At 44.1% G+C, this 22,776-nt stretch overlaps 1 protein-coding gene across 1 annotated transcript in view; it reads right to left on the bottom strand.

Annotated features, from left to right (window-relative positions):
• Positions 1–111: 111 nt before the first annotated feature.
• Positions 112–22,776, bottom strand: part of LOC120927903 (interleukin-10 receptor subunit beta-like) — a 66,887-nt gene continuing 44,222 nt past the window's right edge. The window contains exons 5-9 of the mRNA XM_040338896.1: positions 17,585–17,748; positions 14,169–14,335; positions 11,141–11,291; positions 6,840–6,991; positions 112–1,773 (exon numbers count right to left, since the gene is read on the bottom strand). Coding sequence (XP_040194830.1) covers positions 1,636–1,773; positions 6,840–6,991; positions 11,141–11,291; positions 14,169–14,335; positions 17,585–17,748 — 772 coding nt within the window. The 3' untranslated portion in view covers positions 112–1,635. The remainder of the gene's footprint in view (positions 1,774–6,839; positions 6,992–11,140; positions 11,292–14,168; positions 14,336–17,584; positions 17,749–22,776) is intronic.

Here is a 22,776-nt window from a genome sequence, read left to right as displayed (position 1 = left end):
GTACCATGTCAGCGGCCAGCAGGAAGCTCCAGGACACCACAGAGCTGGAGAGAAGGTGAGTATAGTTCCACTTTGATTTATTTTATTTTTCTAATTACGGTATTTTCCTAATTTGTTCTCTCCAGACTGCAAAAAAAAATGCCTATTGATAAGCTGAGTGTCTCTTATTATTCATAGTAATAAACCGACAAGCTTTCTATAGGGCGTGTTCGCATTAACAGCACGCTAACACGATACGTTAACTTTTCTTTCTTTTTTTTTACTTTATTGAAATGTCATCGTGACATTTCATTCATGCCTATGAGTCGCATCGGACCTGCGGTGCGAAAATAGACACCGAATTCTGGTGAGCTTCAGTGCAACGCACCGCAACCCACCCAGAGGCAGCATAGCAATGTGAACAACAACTAACAACCGTTTTCTGTGTGGACTTAATCAAAGGCCAGTCGCTGCATATAGTGTGAAATATTTTTTAAATTGTAGTGAGTAAACCATGTGACTACGCTTTACCTGACCCCCCGTTTTCATTCATAGCTCTGATTTTATTTTATTTTTTTAAATCACGTCGTGAGCTGCGGGAGCACGTGTTTTATTATAGGTGTGTTGCAGTGCCATTCATTCCCAATAGCACCCAAACACACATGTGTTGCAGTGCCCCCCAATGCATAGTAATCTATTACCATGCGTTGTGGTCTGCTGCATTTTACAAAAAAACGTATGTTGGGCAGCCCATTAAAATTTAATGAGTTGCCCTTAAGCAATGCGCAGTAGCGCGTGCAAGAATGTGCATCAACGTACATTGCAAAGATATGAAACAAGCTTTACTGAGCATGCAAACACTCGACAGTTACTGCACCCGGGGAACCAAACTCAATCTTGGACTGAGAGTTATATTTGTGCACCATTGTTAACCTAAGGAGAGAAGTTATTGCTTATCATCTAAATATTAGACCAGCACCACATCCCTATAGGGAACATTTATACAAAAGTGGGGATATTTTATGGTATTATATTTGGTATTTTACACCAAAGTTATATTTAATAAATATTATTTATTGAAAATTTGAAAGGTGCAAACGGAATAGTTCTCTACAAGTTTCGCCACGACTGAGGAAGCTACTACTCGTGGCGAAACATGTAGAGAACTATTCAGTTTGCACCTTTCAACTGTACTGTATGATCAGATTTTCATATTTTGACTATTATATTGAATAAATATTATTGAAAATTTTAAATGACAAAATATGAAAATCTGACCACACAGTACAGTGCAAACTGAATAGTACTCTACATGTTTCACCACAAGTAGTAGCTTCCTCAGTCGTGGTGAAACATGTAGAGAACTATTCAGTTTGCACCTTTCAACTGTACTGTATGATCAGATTTTCATATTTTGACTGTCGTTTTAAATTTTCAATAAATAATATTTATTCAATTTGCACCTTTAAAATCCCATCAAATATCCCACGTTTGTGCCTTTGTTAACCTGTTTAGACATCGATAGAGTACTTATTCCAGGCAATGGCTTACTAAGTAGTACATTTAGGAGATGGACAGCCAGAAAATGAACAACTTCCTTGAACAATTTCCAGGAACTTATCAAAAAATAAATAGTGTTCTATGCAGAGTTTTTCTTTAGGCAGTTTCATTGGTCTCTTCCTTTGTCTCTTCATTCTCCTCTGATAGAAATGTCAGCGGTTCACAGGACTCTCCATATTCTTCTGAAGACTGTGACGGCAGCGTTGGGGTGTTATTAAATGGATTGCTTAAAAACTGAAAGAAAAAAAAAAAAACATCAAATTTTATCCTGAAAAACTGATCACATACACACTGGAAAGGACCTGTCACACCATTGCATGATAGATTAGATAGATTAGTTAGACAAGAAAGGTGAAAACAAATGTAGTGTCAATCTACACATTCACAGTAGCATAGTGAAAAATATATAAAACACTGAATGAAATTCAATTTAAAGGGCATCCCCTGTAATGAAGTCTGAAATGACGAAACGCGTTAGGGATGACTAAACTGCAACTGGATCTTGGCGCTGGAAGTGCGATCTGTGAGTGCGAGCGAGGAGAGGTTGGAGACGCAGAGCGTAGGCAACCGGCATGTAACTTAAATTATGTCAAAGATTTTTTTTTAAATTGTGATGTAAGAGCAATACTTTTTTCATTAAAACTGGTACCTTAGACTAGAGGTTTTACGCTATTGGAGGCTCCGTGTTGATTTTATCTCTACATGTGGAGAGAGCTGTCATCTATTTTTAGTCTGAAGAGATCTGAACGGAGATTGGGATTGTCATCTGCATTAATTGCACATGCGATTAAAATGTACACAATCTGGCGAGCCTCATTCGAAAAGGGTGTGGAATTGGCACTTGTTCACTTTGGTGAAGGATTTATGGTGTTTTTTAAAGCGGAGTTCCGGCCACAATTTCACTTTTTAAATATAAATACCCCTGTAATACACAAGCTTAATGTATTCTAGTAAAGTTAGTCTGTAAACTAAGGTCCGTTTTGTTAGGTTGTTACAGCATTTAGACACTTTATAAAATAGAAATTGACTGGGGCCATCTTAAGTATGGGCATCATGAAGCCAGACTGTATGACTTCCTGGATTTCAGCCTTGCAAATCTCGTACATGCTCAGTGCTGCACAAGCAGTGTCAGATCAGGTTTCAGCACCTGTGCTGTCCAAGTCACATGATTCTTTGAGACTGGGAAGTGCACAGACTCCTGGAAAGTTACACCCACTACATTCCCAGGAGTCTGTGCGGTGTAGGTTAGGAAGCATTAAGCACCTAGGTGCAGGAAGTGGGAAGATTAACTATTCTGCCTAGCAACAACACTTTGAAGGCATCTAAAAAAAAAAAAAAAAAATTCGTAAAGGACTAATGACATTTTTTTTAAAACTACTGATGTAATGTTATATTTATGGGTGGAACTCCACTTTAAGTTCTCTTTTGGATATTTGCACCACAGGGCCAACAGTTTCCACAGTGCCTTACAATATAAAAGGGAGACAATACAGTTATAATACAATGAAATTAAAGTCACACTAAAGGTTCACTTTTTTTTTTTTTTTAAATAACAAACATGTCATACTTACCTCCACTGTACAGTTCGTTTTGCACATTTGCACAGAGTGGCCCCGTTCCTCCTGTTCTGAGGTCCCCTGGCGGCTCTCACGGCTCCTCTACGCAATAGATAACCCCCTCTGGGAAGCTCTCTCCTGAGGGGTTACCTTGCGGGCATGCTCCCGTGTCATACAGTCGGGTTCCATGTATGTGTATGACTTCGCCCCACCCCCCGGTGTCCGCGTCATTGGATTTGATTGACAGCAGCGGGAGCCAATGGCTGCGCTGCTATCAATCTATCCAATGAAGAGCCGAGAAGCAGTGGAGAGAGAGACGCGGGATTGCGCCCCCTGAAATTTTAAGCTCAGATAAGTAAAACGGGGGGCTAGGGGCCAGACAGTGTAAGGTGTTTGAAAAAACACGAAGGTGAGGCCACCCACCCCCCCCAAATCTTACCAAATTTAAGAAGCGCCCCCCTACTCAATTATGTGGCTTTGTAAAAGGGCAGGGTCTTATTCACGGAGGCCTTCCAGGACTCTACGGACGGGGGTGTAGTGCTCTTCCAAGATAAAACTATGCATTGCCTAACATGAAAAAAAAAAAAAAAAACAGTAAGGTTCGTATAGCCGTAGTAGGGGCCAGGTCATCTACCAACCCGAGCAGTGTTTTACAGAGGGATTTATGCATTGTTGATTTTTATAGAAACGTCTTTGAGGGGGGCACAGGCGGGGGAATATTAAAGAGGAAGTAAACCCACTTTTCGAAAAAAAAAAAAAAAAACACCACCTGCAAGACAAAGGCATAATGAGCTAGTATGCATAGCATACTAGCTCATTATGTAATACTCACCTCCGATCGAAGCCCCCGCAGCCGTCCTTGTACACCTCTCCGGTGGCCGACATCTCTCCCGGGGCGTTACTTCCCGGTATCGCGGCTCTGGCCAATCACAGCGCACGTCACTCATGCGCTGGAGCCGTCATGGCATGGCCTCCTTTAGGAACAGCACGATCGCTGTTGCTAAAGTGTGCCTGCGCCGTTGTCTATGGCGCATGCACCGTAGACATCGGCACCCGTAATTTTTGTAATTGTCTCCTAAACGGTGGAGGTTTAAGAGATATTTCAAGCACCCACAGGCAAGCCGTAATCTAGACTTACCTGTAGGTAAAAGTGGTTATAAAGGGTTTACAACCACTTTGATAGCTCAGTTTTAGAGAGATTTCATTTAAAGGGGTTGTAAAGGAAAAAAATATTTTTCATAATAAGCATCCTTTAGCTGCAGACATTCCTCTTTTCACTTCCTCATTGTTCGTTTTTGCTCAGAAGTTGCTCTATTTCTTCTCTGTTCTGTTCACTTCCTGCTTGTCGGATTGTTACTCACCACCGTGAAGGGAGGGTTTACTGCGGTGGTCAGTGACGTGCTCACCCCCTCCTGGGAACTACATCTGTGCGGCAGGACGCTCTCTACGTGTTAGAGACTTCAAGGAGGTGTGAATTACTGGGCGTGCCGCAATGCATACTGGGAAATGTAGTTCTTACATGAACGAGCGATGCAAACCAGGAAGTGAATGAGAGAACAGAAACTAGAATGCCGGAGGTGATATAGATGAAGGAATTCAATAGGTATTTACTCGTTTTTAACAGAATCATTACACTATTCTGTCTGTCTACCTTGCAGACATTCATTTTAGGCAAAAGATTTTTTGACCTTTACAACTCCTTTAAGGAAGTGGTGCGACATCCTTGCTGAGATGTCAGTTAGGCCTTGTACACACGACCGGATCTATCCGCTGGGATTGATCCGCGGATCAGTTCCAGCAGACAGATCCGGTCGTGTGTAGGCCCGAGCGGACATTTTCCAGCGGATAAAAATCCAGCCGACGGATTTCCAGCGGATAAAAATTTCTTAGCATGCTAAGAAATCTATCCGCTGGAATCCAGTCCCTCGGACTTATCCGGTCGTCTGTACAGACGAACCGATCCCCATCCCTCGCATGCATCGAAGTGATTCGACGCATGCATGGAAGTATTTACCTTCCAAGGTCGCGCACGTCGCCGCGTCATCGTCGCGGCGACGGCGCGGCCACATCACCGCGGATGTTTTCCGCGGGGATTTTGATCTGATGGTGTGTACAAGCCATCAGATCAAAATCCGGAGGATGAATGACCGCTGGAAACGGTCCGGCGGACCGTTTCCATCGGATATCCTCTTGTCTGTACAAGGCCTCAGAAAGTTAGTGATGTGTGAGGAGACTGAAGGAGTTAGGTGAGGAGTAGACAGATAGATTTGGGTGTCATCTGCGTATAAGTGGTATTGGAAGCCGGGGCGGTTATCAAGTGACAAGTGTAGATAGAGAATAGAAGGGGTCCAAGAACAGAGCCTTGGGGGACCCCCACAGAAAGGGGCAATGGAGAGGAGGAGACAGAGTTGTAGGCAACACTGAAGGAGTGCTGTGATAGATAGGCAGAGAACATTGATATAAAAGCATTTATATTTGTGATGGACATTTTGAATATGGACACTATTTTAACCACTTGCTTACTGGGCACTTAAACCCCCCTCCTTCCCAGACCAATTTTCAGCTTTCAGCGCTCTCACTCTTTGAATGACAATTGCGTATTCATACAACACTGTACCCAAATGAAATTTTTATCATTTTTTCCCCCACAAATAGAGCTTTCTTTTGGTGGTATTTGATCAGCTCTGCGGGTTTTATTTTTTGTTAAAAAAATATTAAAAAGACAGAATAAAAAAAAATACAAATCTGTTTTATATTTTGTTATAAAATTTTGCAAACGGGTAATTTTTCTCCTTCATTGATGTACGCTGATGAGTCTGCACTGATGGGCACCGATAGACTGCACGGATGGGCTGCACTGATGGGCACCGATAAGGCAGCACTGGTGGGCACTGATAGGCGGCATTGGTGGGCACTGAGAGGTGGCACTGATAGGTGGCACTGAAGGGCATTGATGGGCACTGAGAATTGGCACTAATAGGTGAGACTGATATACAGCATTGCTAGGTGGCACTGATGAGGCACTGACTGGCACCACTGGTGGGCATTAATAGGTGGCAGTGATGGGCACTGACAGGTGGCACTGGTGGGCACTGTGGGCACTGGCAGGCGGTACTGGTGTGCACTAATGAGGCTGATGTGCCTCTTCCACTGGGGACTGATGTCCCCTATGCAGGAGCAGATGTTCGTTTTTTTTTTCTCCTCACGCTGTCAGTGCGAGGAGAAAAAAAAAACGATTACCGAACTTTTGTTTACATCACATGATCAGCTGTCATTGGCTGACAGCTGATCATGTGGTAAGGGGCCAGGACCAGCCCCTTACTTGGATTTGTGATCACCCGAGTCTCAGTGACTCAGTGATCACAGCGCGCTCCCTGCAGGGGGCGCGCGTGCAAAGGGGAGGACGTCCATTGACGTCCTCCTAGCAATTGGGGTTCGAGCTGTAGCCGTCATTCGACTATAGCGCGGGCCTCTAGTGGTTAAATAATTTCATTCAATGTTTTATATATTTTTCACCTTTTTTGTCTAATATTTTATTTTAGAGTAGCAGCATGTTTGATAATATTTAGTTTTTTAAATTTTTAGCACAGTGCTTATATGAGAATTTGAGATAGATTAGTTAGTTTAGATAGAAAAGATAGATCTCTGATTTCACTGGTTATTTGGAAGGTGGTGGGGAACTTGCATACAACTGTACAAAAAATGAACACACAACTTGAGCCTCTTCTGCAGTGAAATACTGACCTCTTTCATATGTTCAGGGATGGAATATGACGGGAACGATCTCCATCTCGTGTATGCTGTGAAACCGAAGTAGCAAAGTCCAAGGACTGTAGTCATTGTTAATAACATTGTTATGAGGAACACACCAGCGATCTGCCACCATGGTATCCTCCCTGTAATTAATATACAGTATAAGTATACATCATATTCAGCAGAATCATTTCATTTAGGGTCTTGAGTTTTTAAAATGACCAGAAATGCCCTACACCTGAGGCACCATTGTTATTGGATGCTTTTAGCAGCAGCTCTGCACTACCTTCAGTAACCCTTGCTCCAGATCCATGGAATAAATAAAGCAGAAGCAGGGAGATACATGCAGTACTAGTCCATAGGTACAGCTTCCTCACCAGCATATTTGGTGAGACTAGCAGTTAGAGGCAGCAGTGCCTTATGCCGCGTACACACGATCGGTTAAACTGATGAGAATGGTCTGATGGACCGTTTCCATCGGTAAAACCGATCGTGTGTGGGCGCCATCGCTTATTTAACCATCGTTAAAAAAAAAGCCAACTTGTTTTAAATTTAACCGATGGATTCCTAACCGATAGGAAAAAAACGATCGTTAGTAGGCACGACCATCGGTTAAAAATCCACGCATGCTCAGAATCAAGTCGACGCACGTTTGGAAGCATTGAACTTCGTTTTTTTGTAGGTGCGACGGACCATCAGTCAGCTTCATAGGTTAACCAATGAAAACGGTCCATCTGTCCCTTCTCATCGGATGGACTGATCGTGTGTACACGGCATTAGATCTCACACTGGAGATATACAGTTATGCGGCTACAGAACATCCCACCAGACAGTAACCATGGCCATGCAGCAGGCCTATACAGGGCTTAAAATTAACCTCATGTATTACATTTAGTAGGGGAATGAGAGAGTTATGTTGCTCTCATTCTTTGATTTGTTAAATTTGGCTATCGCCAAATCTGGACTTTCCTGTGGGTCAGTCTGTGCCCCAGAGATGCGGTCTCATCTCTGGGTGGCAGGTGGCGCCAGAGGGGTCCAGGCGGAGCCGCTTCTTCCCAGCAGCCAATCGGAGGAGTTTTTCCCTCGCGGGGCATGCTGCGGAGGGGTATTTCTGTGGCGGAGGCCGTTGTTCGGGGTTCTTCGCCGGTTCCTGGTTCCAGGTGCGGCACCCACCTTTAAGGTGTGCGCACATCACAGTCCCCACCACTATGGCCTACCTGGCCGGGGTCGTGTGCTACGCGGAGTTCCTGACTCTGGGCTCTCATAGCCCGGAGCAACTGATGCTACCAGGAGACCCCAGTGACTTACTGGGTCCCCACTTCTATTGAGAAGATCCCAAGCTGGGTGCTGTTCGGTGGGGGATCGGTCTGAGGAGAACACAGAGGCAGGTGATCCAACGGGGCTTGAACGAACCATCAGGCATCTGGGTGACCGGACACTGACAGGTTACATTAAAACTGTCAGTCGGTAACCCCAAAAGACATACTGGGAGGATTCGCTCTATCGTTCACAACTTTCAGTACTAGGCCTGTGGCAGAGGTCTCCATCTACCATCTTAATTTAATCAGAGCCAAGTCGGTGGCAGAGACTTGTTCCTCCCAGAAGCTCTAAGTGGCGCTCTGGCTGCCAGGCCTGTAAGAGGGGTCTGTCCAGGGGCACTTTTACCCATTCCGGCTGGAGTGGCGACGTAGATGAATACAACTACAGAGGGCAGGACTGCCTTTACTATCCACAGCCTGATTCCAGGAACTTGCTCTTCCTTCACCAACCTTTCCTGTCAACTTCAAGTTTACATGTTGGTCATGTTTGACCGGGAAAATAAAGCATTTGAAAACGTCAACCAACGGTCCTGGACATTCTGTTATTGCTCTCAACACTACCATCATCCCTAGACACAGTATAGAGGTAACTTAAATACGCCGATCCCAAATCTAATCAGCGGCTCCTCCTGGTGTAGCGCTACACTCATAAATCACATACTATGAGTTATGGATAAAGTATAAATGAACCCCAACAATGAACTTCTTTTATGTGCTCCTCTTAGTGTGTTAAATATACAATCACAAGGTGAACAGCTTAAGGAAAGAAAATGAATCAAGCCACTTCATTGAAGTACTGGTAGGCTGCGATATAAAACATTTTTGCTATATTTTATTATATTATATTATTGTTCGGTATAAGGCTGCAAAAATCACTCTGCAGCCTTATCTCAAACAATGTTAGCATCCCTGCTCACGTGTCTGTGGACTTCAGAACATTTTGAGGAAATGAGGAAAGGACAAGGTGTTCTTTAGTCCATTCCTAACACACTTCCTGTCCTAGGGGGACAACTCTACTCCACCATACATACAGTGAGTGAGCATTGTCACTTTAGCACAGGAAGTGTGCTACTGGCAAGACCACAAAGTGAAAAGAAAAGAAAGAAAACAAATGAGTCCACCTCATTGAAGCTGGTAGGCTCTAACATATACAATGTATGGGGTTTAGAAGCCTTAATGCGGAAATAAAGTCATTGTAAAGTCTCTTTTTTTTTTCTATATAAAAAAAAACATGTTATACTTACCTGTTCTGTTGCAGTGGTTTTGCACAGAAGAGCCCAGGTCCTCGTGTTCTAGGGTCCCTCCTCTGTGCTACTGGCCCCTCCCTCCTTTTGAGTGTCCACACAGCAAGCAGCTTGCTATGGGGCACCCGAGCCGCAGCTCTGTGTTTCCATTCAGACACAAAGCCACATTTCGCCCCGCCCCCTCTCTCTCCTCATTGGCTAACTGACTTTGATTGACAGCAGTGGGAGCAAATGGCTCAGCCAATCAGGAGGGAGAGTCCTGGACGGCCTAGGCACTTGTGGACATCGCTGGATAGAGATGGGGCTCAGGTAAGTATTAGGGGGGGGGGGGGGCTGCTGCACACAGAAGGCTTTTTATCTTGATGCATAGAACGCATTAAGATAAAAAACCTTCTGACTTTACAATCACTTTAAAGAAAGAAAACAAACAAATCCACCTCATTGAAGGACCAGTAGGCTGCAAAATATAACATTATTATTATTATAGGGTTTAGAAACCTTAAGACCCCGTTTACACTGAGGATCTTTGCAGACACTATAGCGCTAAAAATAGCGCCTGCAAAGCGCCTGTAAAGAGCTGACCTTTGACTCCATTGTGAATACCCGAGTGCCGGCAGGACACAAAAAAAAGTCCTGCTAGCCGCATCGTTGAGGCGCTCTAGGAGCATTGGGCAGTGCCGCCGATCCGCCTGTAAAGCGCCGCTTTACGGGTGGTTTTAACCATTTTTTGGCCGCTAGCAGGGGTTAAAAGCGCCCCGCTATCGGCCAAATAGCGCCGCAAAAACGACGGTAAAGCCGCCAATGCCCCCACCGCCCCAGTGTGAAAGGGGTCTAAAGCAGAATTTAACCTCCTGGAAGCTTTATGCCATAATGTACTGGTGTGCACAGGGCCGATCCTAGGCAGAGTGCACAGGGTGCTTTGCACCCAGGTGACTGCAGAGGTGGGGGCGCCAAAGTGGCAGAGTTTTCCCCTCCCTCCTTCTCTCCTTGTTTGTGTCCATCCAGAACTAGTGTTCTGAGCATAGGTGTGTGTGTCCGTCCAGAACTGATGTGTCTCTGACCATCTCCTGTACTATTTCTGCAGTCTCTCACCATCTCCTGTATCTCTGCAGTCTCTGACCATCTCCTGTATCTCTGGAGTCTCTGACTATCTCCTGTACTGTGTCTGCAGTCTCTGACCATCTCCTGTACTGTGTTTGCGGTCTCTGACCATCTCCTGTATCATGTCTGCGGTCTCTGACCATCTCCTGTATCATGTCTGTAGTATGTCTGGGGGCTCTTTGCCCTCTTTGTGTCCATCAGAGAGGTCCCCCTCCAGGTCCCAATAAAGTACTCTGCTTCTCTTCCTGTATTTTGTTTTATAAGAGATCGTGTAAGGATCCCAGGGTAATGAAGACTTCGTGGGGGAGCATCTCTGTGGTTGAGTCATTGCCATAGAAACATTTGAAAAGGGGAGGAGTTCGTAAAATGACCACGCCCATGTGGGGGCGCCAGAAATATTTTTGCACCCAGGCGCCTGGTACCCTAGGATCGGCCCTGCACTGCATATTAACACATAATGGCAAACTTTCCTGCCCAGCGTTCACTTCCAGCGCTGCGGTGTAAGCGGCTTCAATTGTCACAGGTGCTTCCATCTTCTCCCGGTCTTTCTTCCAGGTTTGGACTTGGATTTTCTTTGCATTAAATGTTAAGTTTAAGTTATAACAGTAATAACAAGAGTAATATTTACCATTAGAAGTCGTTTTCTCACAGACTGTTGGGCTGAACTGTCCTTCCCTTTCACTCTCAGGCATATAAGCTTGTACTTTCAGGCAGTAGTTGGTCCATGTCTCCAGCTTAGTCAATGTTTTTTCACTTTGTGGCGTGCTCACATCCAGAACCTGGAAGGGATGAAGGTTTTTTAAGTAAGCTCCTTCCGGAATGGAAAAGGACATACATTGGGAACTTAGGGGGTAATCCACAAAGAAGCGGCGCAACGTAATTTTTCCTATTTAAGTTACACCGCCGCAAAATTTCTACCTAAGTGCCCGATCCACAAAGCACTTACCTAGAAATTTTGAGCGGTGTAACTTAAATCCGGCCGGCGCAAGGCGTTCCTCTTCTCCAGGGGGCGATTACCATTTAAATGAGGCGCGCTCCCGCGCCAGTCGTACTGCGCATGCTCGTGACGTCATTTTCCCGACGTGCATAGCGCGAAATTACGTTACGTCGGGCTTTGTGGATCGCGACAGGACAATAAAGTTGCGTCGGGTAAAAAAAAAGATACGGCGCCAAAAAAAAAAATTTTAATTAAAAAAAAATCGCGTCGCTAGCAAGAAAGGTCTGTTTTTACAAGGTGTAAACAGTTTACACCTTGTAAAAGCAGCCCTAATTTTGCGTTTGCAAAATAAAACTTACGGAGAAAAAACGAAGCTGAGTAACTGATTCTGTGGATCAGTTCCATAGTTAGGACCAGGGATACGACGGAGTAACAGCAGTTACTCCGTCGTATCTCTTTTGAGGATTTGGCCCTTAGTGCTGAGGGGTAACCTACATGACCAAGGTACTGGACACTGTGGGGATAACATATATGAGGGCTGGGCACTGAATAGATAATGTACATTGGCTGAGGACTGGGCAATGACGGGGTAACACATAAGTGCGGAGCAGGGTTTAATGGTTATATGCTGGAGACTGGTCTGATCCTCCTCCAGACCCTGCACTTTTTGCTTCTAAGCTCCACCCCCAGCTTCTTCCCGGCAGCAGCACAAGGTAAGGGGGGGTGAACTGTGATGTAAGAGAGGGTGGGGGACTCTTGACTTCTTTTTTTTTATAATTCTTTATTTATTTCAAGTTTTACGTTACAGATTATTACATTTAATATCATCCACTTAAATAGACTATGGCAGAGAAGGAAGAGAGAGATGAAGAGACACCCCTCCATCCCACCCCCCCTCTCTCCCCCCACTTCTTTTTCTGGTTTCGTATAACTTCTAGTTTTTCCTTAAAAGGGGACTCTTGACTTCTGATGGTGGGGGGCTCTTAACATCTGGTGTAAGGTGGTGTGTGGTGCTCAACTGGCCCTTTGAGGACAACTATAATGCCCATGCGGCCCACAATGAAATGGAGTTTACCACCCCTGTTCTATTGTATCCCTCCACCAGCACATACTCATTGGCTTTTGGCCATACACCTCCTCCTGCACACACACATTGGCCTTATCCCCGTATCAGTTTAAGATCAGTTAGTAGTTTGCTTTTATTATTCCATTTTATTCAATTTGAATAGGTGGCAAATACTTGGTAAATGCATCTCAAATGCATGGCAAATGCCCTTATACACTAGAATAAAGCGATTAAAGCGGAGTTCCGGCCACAATTTCACTTTTTAAATATAAATACCCCTGTAATACACAAGCTTAATGTATTCTAGTAAAGTTAGTCTGTAAACTAAGGTCCGTTTTGTTAGGTTGTTACAGCATTTAGACACTTTATAAAATAGAAATTGACTGGGGCCATCTTAAGTGTGGGCATCATGAAGCCAGACTGTATGACTTCCTGGATTTCAGCCTTGCAGATCTCGCACATGCTCAGCGCTGCACAAGCAGTGTAATGGACAGTACAGGTGCTGAAATCTGATCTGAAACCTAAGTCACATGATTCTTCGAGACTGGGGAGTGCACAGACTCCTGGAAAGTTACACCCACTACATTCCCAGGAGTCTGTGCGGTGTAGGTTAGGAAGCTTAAGCACCTAGGTGCAGGAAGAGGGAAGATTAACTATTCTGCCTAGCAACAACACTTTGAAGGCATCTAAAAAAAAAAAAAAATTCTTAAAGGACTAATGACATGTTTTTAAAACTACTGATGTAATGTTATATTTATGGGTGGAACTCCACTTTAATGATAAAACTCCTATGGGAGCAATTAAAAAATTAAGTGCCAACTGAGTTCCTGAGTGAAGTCACTGCAATTAATAGACCATAGGCTGGGTTCACACTACTACACTACTTTCATCCTACTTTGCTCTGCTACATTGGTCCTACATTTATCCTACATTGGTCCTACATCCATCCTACTTTCATGAACAGGATACTACTTTGGTCCGACTTCAATGATATTCAATGGGCCTGAAGTAGGATCAATGTAGGACCAAAAGTTGTACAGGGAGCATTTTCAAAGTCGGACCGACTTGTGTAGGACGCTACAAGACGCTCTCATAGGGAAACATTGAACACAGAGCAAAGTAGGATGAAAGTAGTGTAGTAGTGTGAACCCAGCCTGAGGCCTCATTCACACAGGCGGACTCCGTCGCTACAGAGTCCGCCTGCTCCCGTCAGCTCAGCGGGAGATCAGTCCGCAGATCTCCGCTGAGCCGACAGATGACAAGCTCCTCTCTGCTCACTGAGCGGGGAGGGGCTTGTCGGGCACCGCTGTGTCCTATGGAGCCATCTGATGAAAACGGACAGCATGTCCATTTTCATCAGATCTTACCTGATCCGCATGGATGGATGGGGACGTGCCCCCATACGTCTGTTTTTAGCGGATCGGATCGGGTCGGATGTCAGCGGACATGTCTCCGCTGACATACGACGCTCCATAGCGATGCATGGAGCGGCCGTTCAGGTCCGTGACAGACGGACCCGAACGGCCCGTAGTGTGAATGAGGCTTAACACTAAATCAAATAAAGGCATAGACCCCTGAATCATCCAGACACACCTAGACCTAAGACACCTTGTACAGTAGACGTGGTCAGTTATACACTATAACTATTCTTACATGAGAAGGGTCTTCTTTCTTCCAGTACAATATTCTGTAAAAGAGTTCACCATATGCGTCCTTTATGGTGTCGTTTTGACTATCTGACTCAAGGAAAGGGCCAGACATACTGATATCCAAGTGGCCAGATCTGGAGGATACAAGGACTTCTGGTGGACCAATCACCGCTGGAGAAGAAATAAGAACAAGAGTTATACACTATTTACAATAGATTTATTTACAATAGATTTACAATAGACTCTGTTGTTTACAAAACATAACAATACAGCTGATCTGGGTGCCCTAAGCCAATGTTCCTAATTTTGGGTCACCTAATCTCAAGTACCCACTGATAGTTATTACCGGTACTACTTAACCACTTAAGCCCCGGACCTTTATGCAGCTAAAGGCCCAGGCCAGGTTTTGCGATTCGGCACTGCGTCGCTTTAACAGACAATTGCGCGGTCGTGCGACGTGGCTCCCAAACAAAATTGACGTCCTTTTTTTCCCACAAATAGAGCTTTCTTTTGGTGGTATTTGATCACCTCTGCGGTTTTTATTTTTTGCGCTATAAAACAAAAATAGAGCGACAATTTCTTGCTTCTACTTTGCCTTCCACACCCCTCCAATCTCATTGGCTGGGGAGAAGCTATGGGGCATTTTCTGAATGTAGAGGAGCACGAGGTGAGAACAGCCCAGGATTGGGAAGTGTCTGTGCTGTGTGCTGGCAACATGGAATGGTAACTGTGCTTAGCGAGGCAAGAGGAGGAGAGTGCCGTCCTATAGCCACGATGGGACCGATGTCGCTGGTGAGGTAAAAACTTTCCACCTTCATGTGAGCTCTCTTGCATGGTGGAAAGTTATTGCGGGCGCGCTCCTGTGATACAGCCGGCGGCTATACATAGTTACATAGTTAGTCAGGTTGAAAAAAGTCCATCCAGTTCAACCACACAAAAAAATTAAACAAACAAAATAAAAAACATAGTACAATCCCATACATCCAACTCCATACCCACAGTTGATCCAGAGGAAGGCAAAAAAAAAACAGCAGAGCATGATCCAATTTGCTACAGCAGGGGAAAAAATTCCTTCCTGATCCCCCGAGAGGCAATCGGATTTACCCTGGATCAACTTTACCGACAAATCTTAGTACACAGTTATATTATATACATTTAGGAAAGTATACTGGCCTTTCTTTAAGCAATCTACTGATCTGGCCAGAACCACCTCTGGAGGGAGTCTGTTCCACATTTTCACAGCTCTTACTGTGAAGAAACCTTTCCGTATTTGGAGATGAAATCTCTTTTCCTCTAGACGTAAAGAGTGCCCCCTTGTCCTCAGTGTTGACCGTAAAGTGAATAACTCAACACCAAGTTCACTATATGGACCCCTTATATATTGGTACATGTTCATCATTCCCCCCTTATTCTCCTCTTCTCAAGAGTGAATAAGTTCAGTTCCTCTAATCTTTCCTCATAGCTGAGCTCCTCCATGCCTTTTATCAGTTTGGTTGCCCTTCTCTGCACTTTCTCCAGTTCCCCGATATCCTTTTTGAGAACTGGAGCCCAAAACTGAACTGCATTTTCCAGATGAGGTCTTACTATAGCCGCTCACTGTATCCCTCTGCCCCGTCCCCCAGCGCGCCGCTTCATTGGATATGATTGACAGCAGCGCGAGCCAATGACTGCGCTGCTATCAATATCCAAAAATGAGCCAACTCAAGTTGGGGGAATGAGCCCACAGAGTTTCGGGGCTTAGGTAAGTAAAACCAGGGGGCTGGAGGGGCCATCATTGCCAGTTTTTTTTTCACCTTAACTACTTGCTGACCGCCCACCGTCGTTATACGTCCTCACTTTAGAGATGAATATCTCGGTAACGGCAGCAGCTGCTGCCACAATTGAGATATCCATCTCTTCTGTGGGCGGCCGTGTTAACGATTCGCCGCGAGATCGCCGTTATCGGTGGCGGGAGAGGGCCCCCCCCTTCCCGCCGCTCTCCCGCGCCCTCCGCCGCTTACCGTAGCCGTCGGTAGCGGCGGAGGAGATCGCGACCATCCGGCAGCTGAGCGGGGACGAGACTGAAGGAAAAATCTCCTTCGCCCGTCCCCATAGCTCCGCTCGGCGGAAGTGACGTCAAAACGTCAGTCCCGTCCAGCGTCTTAAAGAAACATTTTTTTTTTTTGTCATTTGAAAAAATTACATTTCCAAATTTTTTTTTTTTTTTTTTGCATTTAAGCCCAAATATGAGATGCGAGGTCTTTTTGACCCCAGATCTCATATTTAAGAGGACCTGTCATGCTTTTTTCTATTACAAGGGATGTTTACATTCCTTGTAATAGGAATAAAAGTGATAATTTTTTTTTTTTCAGTGTTAAAAATTCTAAAATAAATAAAAATAAATGCGAAAAGCAAAAAAAAAATTTTTTAAAGCGCCCCGTCCCGACGAGCTCGCGCGTAGAAACGAACGTATACGCGAGTAGCGCCGACATATGAAAACGGTATTCAAACCACACAAGTGAGGTATCGCCGCGATCGTTAGAGCGAGAGCATTAATTTTAGCCTTAGGCCTACTCTGTAACTCAAAAAATGCAGCCTGTAGAATTTTTTAAACGTCGCCTATCAAGATTTTTAAGGGTAAAAGTTTGACGCCATGCCACGAGCGGGCGCAATTTTTAAGCGTGACATGTTGGGTATCATTTTACTCGGCGTAACATTATCTTTCACAATATATAAAAAAATTGGGCCAAATTTATTGTTGTCTTATTTTTTAATTTAAAAAAGTGAATTTTTTCCAAAAAAAGTGCGCTTGTAAGACCGCTGCGCAAATACGGTGTGACAAAAAGTATTGCAATGACTGCCATTTTATTCTCTAGGGTGTTAGAAAAAAAATATATAATGTTTGGGGGTTTTAAGTAATTTTCTAGCAAAAAAAAATGGTTTTGTCTCGTAAACACCGACTCTGAAAAACAGGCCCGGGGCTAAAGTGGTTAATGCATAGGATGCGTTAAGGTGAAAAAAAAAAAACCTTTACAACCCCTTTAAGCCAATTCGAGTATCTTGGTGTGCGGTGGATGTATCTGCACGCACGGTGGAAGTGGTGGGTGGTAATGGGGGAGGGGGGCAGGTTAACTTTTGCATCGGGGCCCACAAGCTTCAAGCTACGCCTCTGGTGCAATGGGTTAGAAAAGGAATCTGTTGGACTACCTTATGTTTTTATTATGGTGTTAGTAAAGTGTTGCTACAAGATGTCTCCTTAGTGCTCCGCATGACTCAGTTAACCGATTGACCAATCAAAATGTCAACAAAGACGTTTGGAATTCCTCCAAATATTTGCAGATTAGCTCCTGTTGAAATTCTCGCCCTTGGTAACATTCAAGGAAGTTGTCATCCACATACTTACACAAACCATTAGCTCATTTACAGAGTAAATATACGTACTTTCATTGTAGGGGTCAAAGTGTATCATCATCCATTCCGACTTGTTGTCACCCACTGCTGCACTCAATCTTACATCAAATTTATATTTGATATCTGATAAATCACACTTCAGGTCCTTAGTTATACAGACATTAGCGTAATTTAGCTGTTTACTCATAACATCACTGCAAAAAACAAACAAAAACTGATTATTGTATTTAAATGGCAAATTGTAATTTTACCAAATGCGTTTCTTGACAATGTGCATACACACAATGGGCCAGATTCACGTAGATCAGCGGATCTATAGATCCGCTCGATCTACGTGATTTAAGATCCGCTCCCGCAAGTTTGAGAGGAAAGTGGCTAATTCACAAACCACTTACCTCCAAACTTGCGGCGGCGGATCCTAAATCCCCCGGCGGAATTCAAATTCCGCGGCTAGGGGGAGTGTACTATTTAAATCAGGCGCGTTCCCGTGCCGATTTAAATGCGCATGCGCCGTCCGCCAAATTTCCCGGCGTGCATTGCTCCCACTGACGTCGCTAGGACGTCAGTGGTTTCGACGCTTACGTAAACGACGTCCGTCCGTATGCGAGAACGACTTACGCAAACAACGTTAAAAAATTCAAATTCGACGCGGGAACGCCGGCTATACTTAACATTGGCTGCGCCTGATAAAAGAAGGGGTAAGTATACGCCGGGAAAGCCGATACGGAAACGTCGTAAGAAGACTGCGTCGGGTCCGCGTACGTTCGTGAATTTGCGTATCTCGATGATTTACATATTATTTATCGTAAATCAGTGGGAACGCCCCCCGGCGCCATTTTTAAATGGAAAAAAAGATCCGACAGTGTAACACAGTGTAACACTGTCAGATCTTAGCCCTATCTATGCGTAACTGCTTCTATGAATCAGGCGCATAGATAGGACCAGTGTAAGTCAGAGATACGATGGTGTATCTGTAGATACACCGTCGTATCTCTTTGTGAATCTGGCCCAATGAAAGAAAGTCTTCACCACACATTAAAGCTAAACTCCAGGGAGATAAAATGTACACAAATGATTACAGTTCTGTTTTAATTGGTATTTATATTATATGTAAGCAGTGTAAGGCCTCGTACACACGACCGTTTTCCTCGTCAGAATCCATCAAGAAACTTGGTGGCAGAGCTTTTTTGCCGAGGAAAACGGTCGTGTGTATGTTTTTCATCGAGAAAACTGTCGAGGAACAAGTTCTCTTTTTCCTCGACGGGAGTCTCAATTTCCTCGTCTGGCTGGTTTTCGACGAGAAACATGTTCGTGTGTATGGTTAGAAACCCGCGCATGCTCAGAATAAAGTATGAGACGGGAACGCACCTTCGATAAAAGTAGCGTTCTTAATGGAGATAGCACATTCGTCACGCTGTAACAGACTGAAAAGCGCGAATCGTCTCTCACCAAACTTTTACTTAACACGCAGTAATATGAGATTAGTAAAAGCAGCCCCAAGGGTGGCGCCAGTGGAATCAAACTTCCCCTTTATAGTGCCGTCGTACGTGTTGAACGTCACCGCGTTTGAGAACAATGAGATTTTGTCTTGACAGTGTGTACGCAAAGAAAGCTTGTCAAGTTTCTCGACAAGTCTGACAAGGAACTCGTCGAGGAAAACGATGTTTCATTTACGACGAGTTCCTCGGTCGTGTGTACAAGGCCTAAGTTTCTGAGTTTGACTTGGTAAAGTCTGACTGAGAGAGGGAGAAGCAGCACAAAGACCCAATCAGCTGCAGTACTTGTACAGAGTGACAGAGAGATGGATTTATCAGTCTACTGCTTCTCTTTTCAGAAAGGTAGAAACAGAGGGTTCCTAGGGACTTTTAAGGGGCAACACCAGTACTAAGCGATTTGTTAAAATAACAATATTTATTACAAAATTTGGTTAAAAAAATACATCCATATGAAATGTAATACATTAATGACCCATTTCCTATATTCTTTTAGTCCATAGCTGTATTATGGTGGTGAATCCCAACATGTTTCACACGCCGGGCTTCTTCAGGGGATGTACAGTCCGCTAAGGGGTCATGGCACTTAATCAAATAAAGACAAAATATTCTTAATTTATTTACTGGTCATAGGCTGGGAGGGGGACAAGATCGTGTTACTGAAATAAAACCAATAAAGGAAGCAATATCTAGCAAGTGGACATTGATGGTCAGACTTTCAGGCCAGGGAAGTATGTTTAAAAAAAAAAATATTTAATAGCATATAAATTAACAAACAATAATACAATATAATATTACAATAGTTTTTACAGAAAATTGATCACTGTACGTTCCTCAGAAGTCGCCAACGCACGTTTCGCCGTGGGGCTTCTTCAGGACGAAGACGAGGAATATATGTTTTAGCAGTGAGACAGAAATTTATATGTCCAATGGTCCTTCAACGGATACATCCATGAGGCATATAAGGCACAGGTAGAAAAAATCATCAGAATCAGCAATGAGCTTGTATAAAAGTTCTCATGAGCCAAGGATCTTAGGATGGCCAATAAAAGTCAACACAGTGGTCCATGGGTTAGGAAACTAAACGCCACAGGAGGATTGTATAACTTAGGTATACTAACTTGTATGGTCCTGAGCTTACTGGGACAGCAGGTGGCAGCAGGTAGGCAAGGCACATAGAACTCTATTAGAGGTCCTTAATTAGCAGCGCCACCAGTCTATATGGGAGCCAAGCAGGCTGGATATGGAATTGCGTCTGTGTCCCAGGGTGTACACAGGGTAACACGTCTAATAGAGTTCTATGTGCCTTGCCTACCTGCTGCCACCTGCTGTCCCAGTAAGCTCAGGACAGGCACTTTTGAAAACTTTGGATGTGCAGCCATTTCTTCTTTTTCTCAAGTTACGTTTACGGAACCGGGCCGGGGCTAGCACTCCTACTTGGTTCCAATCAAGGAACACTAGTGGCCCCTGAAGAGGCACATTGGTTGGGAAACACTAAGGGCGGAGCTGTCTACGTAACGTCACGCCGCCATGCCGGTCTCTGAGGTGGCAGCGTTTTGATGTGAGTGAAAGAGTTTTGTTTTGTTTTATTACTATACTGGCTGATTCATGCTATTGCTAGTGACTGTTTTAGCTGCTACATTCGGGCAAATAAAGTATTACTCTATGATATTTTAGCTTTGCTGTTTGATGATATCATTTAAATAAATGAGCGGCACACTTTTCCCTACAGAGATATAAGGAGAAGATCCCATCAGAGGAGATTGGTGTTTATTTTCCATCCATTCATCCATCCATTTTGCAAAGTGTGTTAGATGCATACTTTATGGCAGCACATGAATTTTGGTGAGTGCGCACTGCATGTGGGGGAGCGTTCACTTCTAATATTTTATACAGTAATTTATAGCTACTACACCATTTTTGCTTTCATGATATTTCAACACTACGGGATCCTGAGGAGGAGCTGATACTACTTATTACTGGATTTTGATGATTACATTACTATTCTACTACACAAAGCGTGTTTCCTGTGCTCTTGTTTTTTTCTGGTGAGTTGCCACATCTCTCTTACTACCTTTAGAAAACACTAATGGATGATTCATTGATATTTGGACTTTAATTGTTTTCTTTTATATTTTTTTGAATGCTGCAATTTTTTTTGTTATTTTAGTTTTGTGGAGGATTGTATATTTCTCTTGTTGCTAGCAGCTCCTTTCACGTTGGACTTAGTTTGGGTGTAGCGCTGATTCTATTTATATATAGTTTCCATGTTTTTTTTTTATTGTTTGCCTGGGGTTTAGTTTTAATGAGTGTTATAGCAGTCTCTGTGGGCCAGATTCACATACTTTTGCGGCTGTGTAATGTAACCTGTTTACGTTACACCGCCGCAAGTTTCCAGTTTTAGTGCCCGATCCACAAAGCACTTACCTGGAAACTTGCGGCGGTGTATCGTAAATACGTCCGGCGCAAGGCGGGCCAATTCAAATGGGCGTGTGCCATTTAAATTAGGCGCGCTCCCGCGCCAGACCTACTGCGCATGCTCCGTTTCGTAACTCCCGCCGTGCTTTGCGCAAAGTGACGTCATTTTTCGAACGGCGACGAGCGTAGCGTACTTCCGTATTCCCGGACGTGTTACGCAAACGACGTGAAATTTTAAATTTCAACGCGGGAACGACGGCCATACTTTGGTCAGCAATACGTTTGCTGACTAAAGTTAGGGCACCCAAAACGACGACTAACTTTGCGACGGGAAAACTAGACTAGCGGCGACGTAGCGAACGCGAAAAACCGTCGTGGATCGCCGTAACTCCTAATTTGCATACCCGACGCTGGTTTACGACGCAAACTCCCCCCAGCGGCGGCCGCGGTACTGCATCCTAAGGTCCGACAGTGTAAAACAATTACACCTGTCGGATCTTAGGGATATCTATGCGTAACTGATTCTATGAATCATCCCCATAGATACTCTGAGAGATACGACGGAGTATCTGAGATACTCCGTCGTATCTCCTTTGTGAATCTGGCCCTAAATTTTTTGGAAATGTCAATAAAAATAATTTTTGTATAGTAAATTCATATATGAGCAAGAAAACTGTTGCATTTTTTTTTTCTTTAAAAAAAAAAAATGTTCATGAATTTTTTTCTTCTTTACTTCTTGTAGAGAGTAGTCCCATATTTTGTTGGCCTGCTATGGACAACATTCGCTGCCATAGTAAGTTTGGAATGAACATATTGACTCCTGCCATGGGTATTTTATTACTTGATTAATTTTTACACTTCAGCATCTACAAACCTTGTAATAAAAGCCCAGCGATATCCAGTTTTTATAGAGTTGTAAAACATGAAACCTTCGTCAGATGGATGGATAAGTAGGGCCAGATTCACGTAGAAATGGGCTACGCTGCAGCGGCGTAACGTATTCCATTTACGTTACACCGCCGCAAGTTTACAGCGTAAGTGCCTGATTCACAAAGCACTTACCTGTAAACTTGCGGCGGTGTAGCGTAAATCCGCCCGGCGCAAGCCCGCCTAATTCAAATGGGGCGGGGACCATTTAAATTAGGCGCGTTCCCGCGCTGAACATACTGCGCATGCTCCGTCCCTAAAATTTCCCGACTTGCATTGCGCTAACTGACGTCGCAAGGACATCATTGGTTTCGACGTTAACGTAAATGGCATCCAGCGCCATTCACGGACGACTTACGCAAACGACATGAAATTTAAAAATTC

Source organism: Rana temporaria, chromosome 2, assembly GCF_905171775.1.
Source record: "Rana temporaria chromosome 2, aRanTem1.1, whole genome shotgun sequence".
Lineage (NCBI taxonomy): Eukaryota > Metazoa > Chordata > Amphibia > Anura > Ranidae > Rana > Rana temporaria.
Note: the sequence above shows the minus strand (reverse complement) of the source record. Positions and strands in the feature narration are given on the sequence as shown.